This window comes from Nerophis lumbriciformis, linkage group LG01, assembly GCF_033978685.3.
Source record: "Nerophis lumbriciformis linkage group LG01, RoL_Nlum_v2.1, whole genome shotgun sequence".
NCBI lineage: Eukaryota > Metazoa > Chordata > Actinopteri > Syngnathiformes > Syngnathidae > Nerophis > Nerophis lumbriciformis.
Window position 1 is genome coordinate 69,623,925 of NC_084548.2, and position 13,923 is coordinate 69,637,847.

General features: G+C 32.4%; 1 protein-coding gene across 2 annotated transcripts in view; it reads left to right on the forward strand.

Moving 5' to 3' along the window:
* Positions 1 to 526: 526 nt before the first annotated feature.
* plekhg5b (pleckstrin homology domain containing, family G (with RhoGef domain) member 5b) overlaps positions 527 to 13,923 on the forward strand; it is a 209,339-nt gene continuing 195,942 nt past the window's right edge. For both annotated transcript variants that reach the window (XM_061925156.2, XM_061925166.1), the window contains exon 1: positions 527 to 1,411. In XM_061925156.2, coding sequence (XP_061781140.1) covers positions 1,330 to 1,411 — 82 coding nt within the window. In that variant the 5' untranslated portion in view covers positions 527 to 1,329. The remainder of the gene's footprint in view (positions 1,412 to 13,923) is intronic.

Consider the following 13,923-nt stretch of genomic DNA (forward strand, 5'->3'; position numbering starts at 1 on the left):
AAACGACTGATGTTTATTTTTTTTTTTCAGTAAAATTGTCGACTGAGCTGTCAGTTTTTTTGTTTTTTTTAATAAAACCTGTATTACTGTAAATGCAACCTACATTTCATTTTGGTAAAAAAAAAAAAACTGGCAGATGAGTTGCCAAAATAAAATTAAAACAGTGGTACTGTTTTTCTATTTACAGTAATATACCAAAGACTATAAAAATGGGACCCATTACCTCCCTGCTTGGCACTCAGCATCAAGGGTTGGAATTGGGGGTTAAATCACCAAAAATGATTCCCGGGCGCGGCCACCGCTGCTGCTCACTGCTCCCCTCAACTCCCAGGGGGTGATAAAGGGTGATGGGTCAAATGCAGAGAATAATTTCGCCACACCTCGTGTGTGTGTGACAATCATTGGTACTTTAACTTTAACTTTAACTTTAAAAAAAAAAAAAAAGTATTTTACAGTAAAAAAAAAAAAAAAAAATCCGTAAAAACAGTGGTAAAATCCACAGATTTTTATTTTTTTATTTTTTACGCTGTACATGTAAAATAATCAAATTCATTAATTATTTGGCCCTCAATGACAAGGAGTTCGACACCCCTAAAATGTAGCATTATCACTCCGTGTCAGCAGGTGGCGCTAACGCACACCTAAAAGTAGCCCACAATAGGTGGAAGAAAAATAAAAGTGACGACACATTCGGCACCACACTTTTGGACCAATCACGTGTGGGTTTTTTTTTATTTAGCAGAAACAAAGACAAAGGGGGAAAAAAAACGGCTCTTTTAACTTCAAAGAAGGTTCAAAGAGCCGGTTTTTGAAAAAGCGGATCGTTCGCGAACGGCCCACCATCAGTGCAGCCTCGCAGTGAATGAATGGAAGCAGCTTGCTCGTTCGGAGGGAACATTTCATAATAGCAGCACTTTTTTCTTTAAAATGTATTTAAAAAGCAGCACTTTTCTTTAATATATATTTAAAAAGCAGCACTTTTGTTTAAAATATATATTTTATCGCAGGCTGCTGACGGACTTTACAAAACAAAACAGCACCCAGGACGTTATTTCGGATTTTCCTTAAACGCATCATCAAAGTGCTTAAAAAAAAAAAAGTTGGACTTTTTGTGGAGTTTTGCTTAAAAAAGTGAGACTTTTCTGATGTGTTTGTAGTTTTTTGTTTGTTTTTTTTGGACAATGGAGGACGTCCGCGGACAGGACTAAGGACTGCTAAGCGAATTAGCGTCGGAGCGGACTGGCACGCTAACCTGCGGGAGGGATTTACCGGCTTCTGCCGCCGTCTTCTCACCGTCACCAGGCGGAGGAAGAAGCGCCGCATGCTTCCATGGTGCCCAACAAGTGGACCAAGAACTCCGCGCTTCACAAGTCGCCGCCTCGGAGCTGGCTGGGACTCAAGTTGCGAATCCGTAAGTCGACGTTTTTTTTTTTCTCTCATTGCTGTTAGCTCGGCTTAAATGTGCTGATTTTTCAACGAGGTTCTATTGTGGGTTTCGCTGCTAGCTTTGCTTAAAATGCGCCTTTATCACCGCTAACGTGGCTTAAATGTCATGTTTTTTCAACGAGGTTCTTCACTGCAATCAAGCAGGCAATTAATCATCGCAATTGGAGGCCGGTGTGTCGGTTTTTTGTCTTAGTCACGTGATCCTTCCCTTAGCACACTTAATATAAACGTTAGCTTAGCATCATTTCATACTTTATTTGTGCTGATGATCAGTCGTGGACAGTAGAATAAGTCTCTAAAGGCATACCATTTTTTGTTTTACTTAGGCAGTTAAGTATATCAAAGAAGAATATCAAAGCATCAAAGACCACGTGATCATACTTCTCAGTTTCTAACTCAGGGGTGTCAAACTCATTTTAGATCGGGGGCCACATGGAAACTGTATTTATAATATTCGCATGTGAGTAATGCTGTACAATAGACTGTATTTATATTGTTCACATGTGAATAATGCTGTATAATAGACTGTATTTATATTATTCACATGTGAATAATGCTGTATAATAGACTGTATTTATATTATTCACATGTGAATAATGCTGTATAATAGACTGTATTTATATTGTTCACATGTGAATAATGCTGTTTAATAGACTGTATTTTATTCACATGTGAATAGACTGTATTTATATTATTCACATGTGAATAGACTGTATTTATATTATTCACATGTGAATAATGCTGTATAATAGACTGTATTTATATTATTCACATGTGAATAATGCTGTATAATAGACTGTATTTATATTATTCACATGTGAATAATGCTGTATAATAGACTGTGTTTGTATTGTTCACATGTAAATAATGCTGTATAATAGACTGTATTTATATTATTCACATGTCAATAGACTATTTATATTATTCACATGTGAATAATGCTGTACAATAGACTATATTTATATTGTTCACATGTGAATAATGCTGTATAATAGACAGTATTTATATTATTCACATGTGAATAATGCTGTATGATAGACTGTATTTATATTATTCACATGTAAATAATGCTGTATAATAAACTATTTATATCATTGAATAATGCTGTATAATAGACTGTATTTATATTATTCACATGTGAATAATGCTGTATAATAGACTGTATTTATATCATTGAATAATGCTTTATAATAGACTGTATTTATATCCTTCACATGTGAATAATGCTGTATAATAGACTGTATTTATATCATTCACATGTGAATAATGCTGTATAATAGACTGTATTTATATTATTCACATGTGAATAATGCTGTATAATAGACTGTATTTATATTATTCACATGTGAATAATGCTGTGTGATAGACTGTATTTATATTATTCACATGTGAATAGACTGTATTTATATTATTCACATGTGAATAATGCTGTACAATAGACTGTATTTATATTGTTCACATGTGAATAATGCTGTATAACAGACTGTATTTATATCATTGAATAATGCTTTATAATAGACTGTATTTATATTATTCACATGTGAATAATGCTGTATGATAGATTGTATTTATATCATTCACGTGTAAATAATGCTGTATAATAGACTGTATTTATATTATTCACATGTGAATAATGCTGTATAATAGACTGTATTTATATTATTCACATGTGAATAATGCTGTATAATAGACTGTATTTATATTGTTCACATGTGAATAATGCTGTATAATAGACTGTGTTTATATTATTCACATGTGAATAATGCTGTATAATAGACTGTGTTTATATTGTTCACATGTAAATAATGCTGTATAATAGACTGTATTTATATTATTCACATGTCAATAGACTATTTATATTATTCACATGTGAATAATGCTGTACAATAGACTATATTTATATTGTTCACATGTGAATAATGCTGTATAATAGACTGTATTTATATTATTCACATGTGAATAATGCTGTATGATAGACTGTATTTATATTATTCACATGTAAATAATGCTGTATAATAAACTATTTATATCATTGAATAATGCTGTATAATAGACTGTATTTATATTATTCACATGTGAATAATGCTGTATAATAGACTGTATTTATATCATTGAATAATGCTTTATAATAGACTGTATTTATATCCTTCACATGTGAATAATGCTGTATAATAGACTGTATTTATATCATTCACATGTGAATAATGCTGTATAATAGACTGTATTTATATTATTTACATGTGAATAATGCTGTATAATAGACTGTATTTATATTATTCACATGTGAATAATGCTGTGTGATAGACTGTATTTATATTATTCACATGTGAATAGACTGTATTTATATTATTCACATGTGAATAATGCTGTACAATAGACTGTATTTATATTATTCACATGTGAATAATGCTGTATAACAGACTGTATTTATATCATTGAATAATGCTTTATAATAGACTGTATTTATATTATTCACATGTGAATAATGCTGTATGATAGACTGTATTTATATCATTCACGTGTAAATAATGCTGTATAATAGACTATTTATATTATTCACATGTGAATAATGCTGTATAATAGACTGTATTTATATTATTCACATGTGAATAATGCTGTATAATAGACTGTATTTATATTGTTCACATGTGAATAATGCTGTATAATAGACTGTGTTTATATTATTCACATGTGAATAATGCTGTATAATAGACTGTGTTTATATTGTTCACATGTAAATAATGCTGTATAATAGACTGTATTTATATTATTCACATGTCAATAGACTATTTATATTATTCACATGTGAATAATGCTGTACAATAGACTATATTTATATTGTTCACATGTGAATAATGCTGTATAATAGACTGTATTTATATTATTCACATGTGAATAATGCTGTATGATAGACTGTATTTATATTATTCACATGTAAATAATGCTGTATAATAAACTATTTATATCATTGAATAATGCTGTATAATAGACTGTATTTATATTATTCACATGTGAATAATGCTGTATAATAGACTGTATTTATATCATTGAATAATGCTTTATAATAGACTGTATTTATATCCTTCACATGTGAATAATGCTGTATAATAGACTGTATTTATATCATTCACATGTGAATAATGCTGTATAATAGACTGTATTTATATTATTCACATGTGAATAATGCTGTATAATAGACTGTATTTATATTATTCACATGTGAATAATGCTGTGTGATAGACTGTATTTATATTATTCACATGTGAATAGACTGTATTTATATTATTCACATGTGAATAATGCTGTACAGTAGACTGTATTTATATTATTCACATGTGAATAATGCTGTATAATAGACTGTATTTATATTATTCACATGTGAATAATGCTGTACAATAGACTGTATTTATATTATTCACATGTGAATAATGCTGTATAACAGACTGTATTTATATCATTGAATAATGCTTCATAATAGACTGTATTTATATTATTCACATGTGAATAATACTGTATGATAGACTGTATTTATATCATTCACGTGTGAATAATGCTGTATAATAGACTGTATTTATATTATTCACATGTGAATAATGCTGTATAATAGACTGTATTTATATTATTCACATGTGAATAATGCTGTATAATAGACTGTATTTATATTGTTCACATGTGAATAATGCTGTATAATAGACTGTGTTTATATTATTCACATGTGAATAAAGCTGTATAATAGACTGTATTTATATTGTTCACATGTGAATAATGCTGTATAATAGACTGTATTTATATTATTCACATGTCAATAGACTATTTATATTATTCACATGTGAATAATGCTTTACAATAGACTATATTTATATTGTTCACATGTGAATAATGCTGTATAATAGACTGTATTTATATTATTCACATGTGAATAATGCTGTATAATAAACTGTATTTATATCATTGAATAATGCTGTATAATAGACTGTATTTATATTATTCACATGTGAATAATGCTGTATAATAGACTGTATTTATATCATTGAATAATGCTTTATAATAGACTGTATTTATATCCTTCACATGTGAATAATGCTGTATAATAGACTGTATTTATATCATTCACATGTGAATAATGCTGTATAATAGACTGTATTTATATTATTCACATGTGAATAATGCTGTATAATAGACTGTATTTATATTGTTCACATGTGAATAATGCTGTATAATAGACTGTATATCATTGAATAATGCTGTATAATAGACTGTATTTATATTATTTACATGTGAATAATGCTTTATAATAGACTGTAATTATATCATTGAATAATGCTTTATAATAGACTGTATTTACATTATTCACATGTGAATAATGCTGTAATACAGCATTATTCATATGTAATGATGAATATATGTAATACAGCATTATTCACATGTGAATAATGTAAATACAGTCTATTATACAGCATTATTCACATGTGAATAATATAAATACAGTCCATATACAGCATTATTCACATGAGAATAATATAAATAGTCTATTATACAGCATTATTCACATGTGAATAATATAAATACAGTCTATTATACAGCATTATTCACATGAGAATAATATAAATACAGTCTATTATACAGCATTATTCACATGTGAATAATATAAATACAGTCTATTATACAGCATTATTCACATGTGAATAATATAAATACAGTCTATTATACAGCATTATTCACATGTGAGTAATATAAATACAGTCTATATACAGCATTATTCACATGAGAATAATATAAATAGTCTATTATACAGCATTATTCACATGTGAATAATATAAATACAGTCTATTATACAGCATTATTCACATGTGAATAATGTAAATACAGTCTATTATACAGCATTATTCACATGTGAATAATATAAATACAGTCTATATACAGCATTATTCACATGAGAATAATATAAATAGTCTATTATACAGCATTATTCACATGTGAATAATATAAATACAGTCTATTATACAGCATTATTCACATGAGAATAATATAAATACAGTCTATTATACAGCATTATTCACATGTGAATAATATAAATACAGTCTATTATACAGCATTATTCACATGTGAATAATATAAATACAGTCTATTATACAGCATTATTCACATGTGAATAATATAAATACAGTCTATATACAGCATTATTCACATGAGAATAATATAAATAGTCTATTATACAGCATTATTCACATGTGAATAATATAAATACAGTCTATTATACAGCATTATTCACATGTGAATAATATAAATACATTCTATTATACAGCATTATTCACATGTGAAGGATATAGTCTATTATACAGCATTATTCACATGTGAATAACATAAATAGTCTAGTATACAGTGTACTAGACTGTATACTAGAAGAACATCAACAAATCGTACAATTTGAACATAATATAACTTTTTTTATTTTACTTTGGCAGTTAAGAATATGAAAGCATCAAAGAGCATGTGATCAAAGAGCTTATTTGATCATACTTCTCAGTTTCTAACTGAAAAAGTATATTCAACAGTAAAAACCTAAATGTGCTACCATATTTAATAATAGGGGTGTGAATCTTTGGGCAGCGAACAAGTGGATCTAATTCTGATTCCTGGGGTGACTATTTGATTCAGAATCAATTCTGGATTCAAACCGTGTTATTTGGTGTAGTTATAATGAACCTTTTTCAGAACAAGTTACAGCAACTTCTGGTTGCATGGAGAGGGCCTTAAACGATTAAAACAATTTTAAAGTTACTTTTTTTCGATTCCCGATTTTTGAAAATTAGGACCCGATTTACAATCGAAGTAAAGGAGAATCTGAATTTGGATATGATGCAAATACCTTCGTTTTATAAACATGCTTTAAGTATATATGTTATGTAGTAACAGCCAGGCACGGTCATAATGACTTAATGTTTACGTGTTTTGCTCATTTTAAGCATAAAGTGGTGTATTAATCTCAACAACTTCGCTTTTCTCTTCAACAACAATTATTAATCATGCAATCGGGATGAAGGAGAATCGCAATTTGGATGTGAAGATATTTTTTTTGTGCGCCCTTAATATTTAGTCATTCTTATTACCAGCGATTCACCTTTTTTTTTTTTTTTTTTACTTTTTTTTTTTTGGTGTATATGACAAAACAGTGAGATCAATAACTTTTTGCGTAGCAGCATTTTAAGACTTTTATTGTTTTTAGATATTAGTTCAGCTTTTAAAGACACTTAAAAAGTCACCGGTTAAAGGGGAACTGCTCTTTTTTGGTGCGTGCGTTACGGACAACAAAGCCCTGTCTGTCTGTTATTTCACTTTACCTTTTTCTGTGTTGATTGAGCTGTGTTGAAGCAGCAAAAAAGGACATTATGTTAAATGAAGAGTTTCTGTCTCTGATAGTTGATATAATAATGTAACTGCATCATTAAGCCTACATGAACTCCATGGTGTTCAGGGATGAATAGTCTCTCCTATTGCTATTGTACTATTTTTTTCAGCTATAGTTACATAAATCATTAGTAATGCAGCAGCCTAGTTTTGAATGGCAGGGTCCCTGCTATCACATGATGATAAAAATATAATATTTACATAATAAAAATCAACTACAGGCTACAAAAGCTGTAGTAAATTAAGCATGATGAGTTGTTGAAACTGTTTATGTTGCACTTTTTATATGTAGAAGAAAAGTTTTGTCATTTTATTTAATCTGAGCAACAACTTGAGGCAGTTTAATGTTGATTAAGGTGGGCAGAATTATTATAGTGTTCCCAATGTTAAAAGGATAAAGCCATTGTTTACAAATTTGGTAAATAAATAACCAAAAAATGTATATTTTGTTGTTTTCTTACCATTATTTATTATTTACTTTTTACTTTTTAAAAAGGAAATCTGTACACTGCTGCTGGAATTTTAATTTTCCTAAGGGAACTCTCCTGAAGGAATCAATAAAGTTCTATCTATATATATATATATATATATATATATATATATATATATATATATATATATATATATATATATATAATTCAACAACTGTTATCAATCATGCAGACTACATGAGAGCCGACGAACATAACAAAAACAATCACTTACTGTACAACTTCTGCGTTCACTGGGACGCCAACTCATGGGAGAGTCATATCTCCCCGTTTAGATGAAGAATTATTCATAAACCTCGTATAGGGTAACTTTTCGTGTATGTCAAAGTTAACTAACTTCTCGGTTTATGACCACAGCCTTCTACTATCCAGGTGAGATGCATGCTCCGTTGTGGTATTTTAGGCTTCATAATGTGCCACACACACTGGCAGGCCAGTCTAGTACCCGCACTCTTTTTACTATGAAGCCACGTTGATGTAACACGTGGCTTGGCATTGTCTTGCTGAAATAAGCAGGGGCGTCCATGAATGGCAACATGTGTTGCCCCCAAAACCTGTATGTACCTTTCAGCATTAATGGCGCCTTCACAGATGTGTAAGTTACCCATGTCTTGGGCACTAATACACCCCCATACCATCACACATGCTGCCTTTTACACTTTGCGCCTATAACAATCCGGATGGTTCTTTTCCTCTTTGGTCCGGAGGACACGACGTCCACAGTTTCCAAAAACAATTTGAAATGTGGACTCGTCAGACCATAGAACACTTTTACCACTTTGCATCAGTCCTTCTTAGATGAGCTCGGGGCCCAGAGAAGCCGGCGGCGTTTCTGGGTGTTGTTGATAAATGGCTTTCGCTTTGCATAGTAGAGTTTTAACTTGCACTTACAGATGTAGCGACCAACTGTAGTTACTGACAGTGGTTTTCTGAAGTGTTCCTGAGCCCATGTGGTGATATCCTTTACACGCTGATGTCGCTTTTTGATGCAGGGATCCAAGGTGTGTAATATCATGGCTTACGTGCAGTGATTTCTCCAGATTCTTTGAACCTTTTGATGATATTACAGAACGTAGATGGGGAAATCCCTAAATTCCTTGCAATAGCTGGTTGAGAAATGTTGTTCTTAAACGATTTGCTCAGGCATTTGTGGACAAAGTGGTGACCCTCGCCCCGTCCTTGTTTGTGAATGACTGAGCATTTCACGCAAGCTGCTTTTATACCCAATCATGGCACCCACCTGTTCCCAATTAGCCTGTTCACCTGTGTTTGATGAGCATTCCTCAACTTTCTCAGTCTTTTTTGCCACTTGTGCCAGCTTTTTTGAAACATGCTGCAGGCATCTAATTTCAAATGAGCTACTTTTTGCAAAAAATAACATTTTCCAGTTAGAACTTTAAATATCTTATCTTTGCGGTCTATTCAATTGAATATAAGTTGAAAATGATTTGCAAATCTGTTTTTATTTACCATTTACACAACGTGACAACTTCACTGGTTTTTGGCTTTTTTTTTTTCACTTTAAATGAATGAAATTAAACAAACTTCATTGTTAGCTGACTTTTTACGTTTAGTTACGAGTTAGAATGCATTAAAAAAAATAGACGTGTTCTTGTCTTACATCAGGATTTTGAATGATAGGCAACATTTTCAGACAAAATGCTGGCCACAGTTTGACCCCGGAACAGACTATTTGGACATGCCGTGTGTTCTGATGATGGCCGACGTCCCGGAACTCCCAGGCTTCTGGGATCTTGGTGTTTGGACGCAGAGCAGAGCAGACATCTGGCTGCAGATTAGAGCGGCGACTTTTAAGACCGACTTAAGAGTCCGCTGGCCTGGGACTCCTTAAAGTCTTCCAGACTCAAAAACTGTTCGGGACAGAACTTCACTTAAAGGTCACACTTTTTCATGCTCATTCAAGTCAAGTTAAAGTACCACTGATAGTCACACACAGAAATTACTCTCTGCATTTGACCCATCACCCTTGTTCCACCCACTGGGAGGTGAGGGGAGCAGTGAGCAGCAGCGGTGTCCACGCCCGGGAATCATTTTTGGTGATTTAACCCCCAATTCCAACCTTGTGGGCTAAGGCTAACATTAACACCAAGCAATCATTGAAGATCTATTAGTCAAATACAATTATGTGAGGTAGGAGTTCTTAAATATGGGTTAAAATATTTTAATATAGCATAAAAAACAACTTAATACCTTCTTAATACCTTGTGAGAGATTTCTAGTTAGCATGTAGCTCACATAGCTATGCTATTGTTGCAAACCTAGCATGATGTAAAAATGTAATGTTAGCATGTAGCTCATATAGCTACGCTAATGTTTTTAAACTAGCATGATGTTAAAATGTAATGTTAGCATGTAGCTCACATAGCTATGCTAGCTTTGCTAATCTAGCATGATGTCAAAATGTCATATTAGCATGTACACATAGCTACGCTAATGTTGTTAACCTAGCATGGTGTTAAAATGTAATGTTAGCATGTAGCTCACATAGCTATGCTAGTGTTGCTAACCTAGCATGATGTCAAAATGTAATTATAGCATGTACACATAGCTATGCTAATGTTGCCAACCTAGCATGATGTCAAAATATAATGTTAGCATGTAGCTCACATAGCTCTGCTAGTGTTGCTACTCTAGCATGATGTTAAAATGTAATGTTAGCATGTAGCTCATATAGCTATGCTAGTGTTGCTAACATAGCATGGTGTCAAAATGTAATGTTAGCATGTAGCTCACATAGCTATGCTAGTGTTGCTAACATAGCATGGTGTCAAAATGTAATGTTAGCATGTAGCTCACATAGCTATGCTAGTGTTGCTAACCTAGCATGATGTTAGAATGTAATATTAGGATGTACACATATCTATGCTATTGTTGCTAACCTAGCATGGTGTTAAAATATAATGTTAGCATGTAGCTCACATAGCTATGCTAGTGTTGCTAACCTAGCATGATGTCAAAATGTAATAATAGCATGTACACATAGCTATGCTAATTTTGCTTACCTAGCATGATGTCAAAATGTAATGTTAGCATGTACACATAGCTATGCTAGTGTTGCTAACCTAGCATGATGTTAAAATGTAATGTTTGCATGTACAAATAGCTATGCTAATGTTGCTCACCTAGCATGATGTCAAAATATAATGTTAGCATGTAGCTCACATAGCTATGCTAGTGTTGCTAACCTAGCATGATGTTAAAATGTAATGTTAGCATGCAGCTCACATAGCTAAGCTAGTGTTGCTAACCTAGCATGATGTCAAAATATAATGTTAGAATGTAGCTCACATAGCTATGCTAGTGTTGCTAACCTAGCATGATGTTAAAATGTAATGTTAGCATGTAGCTCACATAGCTATGCTAGTGTTGCTAACCTAGCATGATGTCAAAATGTAATAATAGCATGTACACATAGCTATGCTAGTGTTGCTAACCTAGCATGATGTTAAAATGTAATGTTTGCATGTACAAATAGCTATGCTAATGTTGCTCACCAAGCATGATGTCAAAATATAATGTTAGCATGTAGCTCACATAGCTATGCTAGTGTTGCTAACCTAGCATGATGTTAAAATGTAATGTTAGCATGCAGCTCACATAGCTAAGCTAGTGTTGCTAACCTAGCATGATGTCAAAATATAATGTTAGAATGTAGCTCACATAGCTATGCTAGTGTTGCTAACCTAGCATGATGTTAAAATGTAATGTTAGCATGTAGCTCACATAGCTATGCTAGTGTTGCTAACCTAGCATGGTGTCAAAATGTAATGTTAGCATGTAGCTCACATAGCTATGCTAGTGTTGCTAGCCTAGCATGATGTCAAAATGTAATGTTAGCATGTAGCTCACATAGCTATTCTAGCAACATAGCATGATGTCAAAATGTAATATTAGCATGTACACAGAGCTATGCTAATGTTGCTAAACTAGCATGATGTAAAAATGTAATTTTAGCATATAGCTCACATAGCTATGCTAGTGTTGCTAACCTAGCATGATGTCAAAATATAATGTTAGCATGTAGCTCACATAGCTATGCTAGTGTTGCTAACCTAGCATGATGTCAAAATATAATGTTAGCATGTAGCTCACATAGCTATGCTAGTGTTGCTAACCTAACATGATGTTAAAATGTAATGTTGGCATGTAGCACACATAGCTATGTTAGCGTTGCTAACCTAGCATGGTGTTAAAATGTAATATTAGCATGTACACATAGCTATGCTAATGTTGCTAACCTAGCATGATGTCAAAATGTAACGTTAGCATGTAGCTCATATAGCTATGCTAGTGTTGCTAACCTAGCATGATGTCAAAATGCAAAGTTAACACACAGTATGTTTACTGAGAGTAAAACAAATGAAAGGTAAATAAGAACTACATGTAGTATATTACAGGACTTATTTTCAAGAGTTTTGGATGACAGAAAGGTTGCAAGGGCCTGAAGGAGAAGAGCATGTGAAAGAAAAGGTGAATCAAAGCCTCACAAAGAAAGAGAAGTGTGTAAGAAGATCTTGGGAGGTGTAAGATGGTTGAATGATGGAAGAGACATGTCGTGATAGGAGAAAAGGCCTCCAGCTGTGATGACTTCATCACTGGCAGAGTGATGCTGCACTCTACTATACACACACATCATTTATATATATACTGTGACATCATCGTGGGCTAGCTCCGCCTCTTTTAGGTCCCAATAACATACTCATGCTAGGTTAGCACTTAGCAACATTAGCATAGCTTTGTGAGCGACATGCTAACATTACATTTTAACACATTGCTAGATTAAAAACATTAGCGTAGCTATATGAGCTACATGCTAACATTACATTTTAACGTCATGCGAGGTTAGCAACATTAGCATAGCTATGTGAGCTTCATGCTAACATTACATTGTAACATCATGCTAGGTTAAAAACACTAGCGTAACTATATGAGCTTCATGTTAACATTACATTTTATCATCATGCTAGGTTAAAAATATTAGTGTAGCTATATGAGCAACATGCTAACATTGCATTTGAACACCATGCTAGGTTAGCACTTAGCAACATTAGTATAGCTATGTGAGCTACATGCTTACATTACATTTTAACATCATGATAGTTTAGAAACATTAGCGTAGCTATATGAGCTACATGCTAACATTACATTTTAACTTCATGCGAGGTTAAAAACACTAGCGTAACTATATGAGCTTCATGTTAACATTACATTTTATCATCATGCTAGGTTAAAAATATTAGCATAGCTATGTGAGCTACATGCTAACATTATGTTTTAACATCATGCGAGGTTAGCAACATTAGCATAGCTATGTGAGCTTCATGCTAACATTACATTTTAACATCATGCGAGGTTAGCAACATTAGCATAGCTATGTGAGCTTCATGTTAACATTACATTTTAACATCATGCGAGGTTAGCAACATTAGCATAGCTATGTGAGCTTCATGCTAACATTAATTTAACATCATGCTAGATTAAAAACAGTAGCGTAGCTATATGAGCTGCATGTTAACATTACATTTTAACATCATGCTAGGTTAGCAACATTATCATA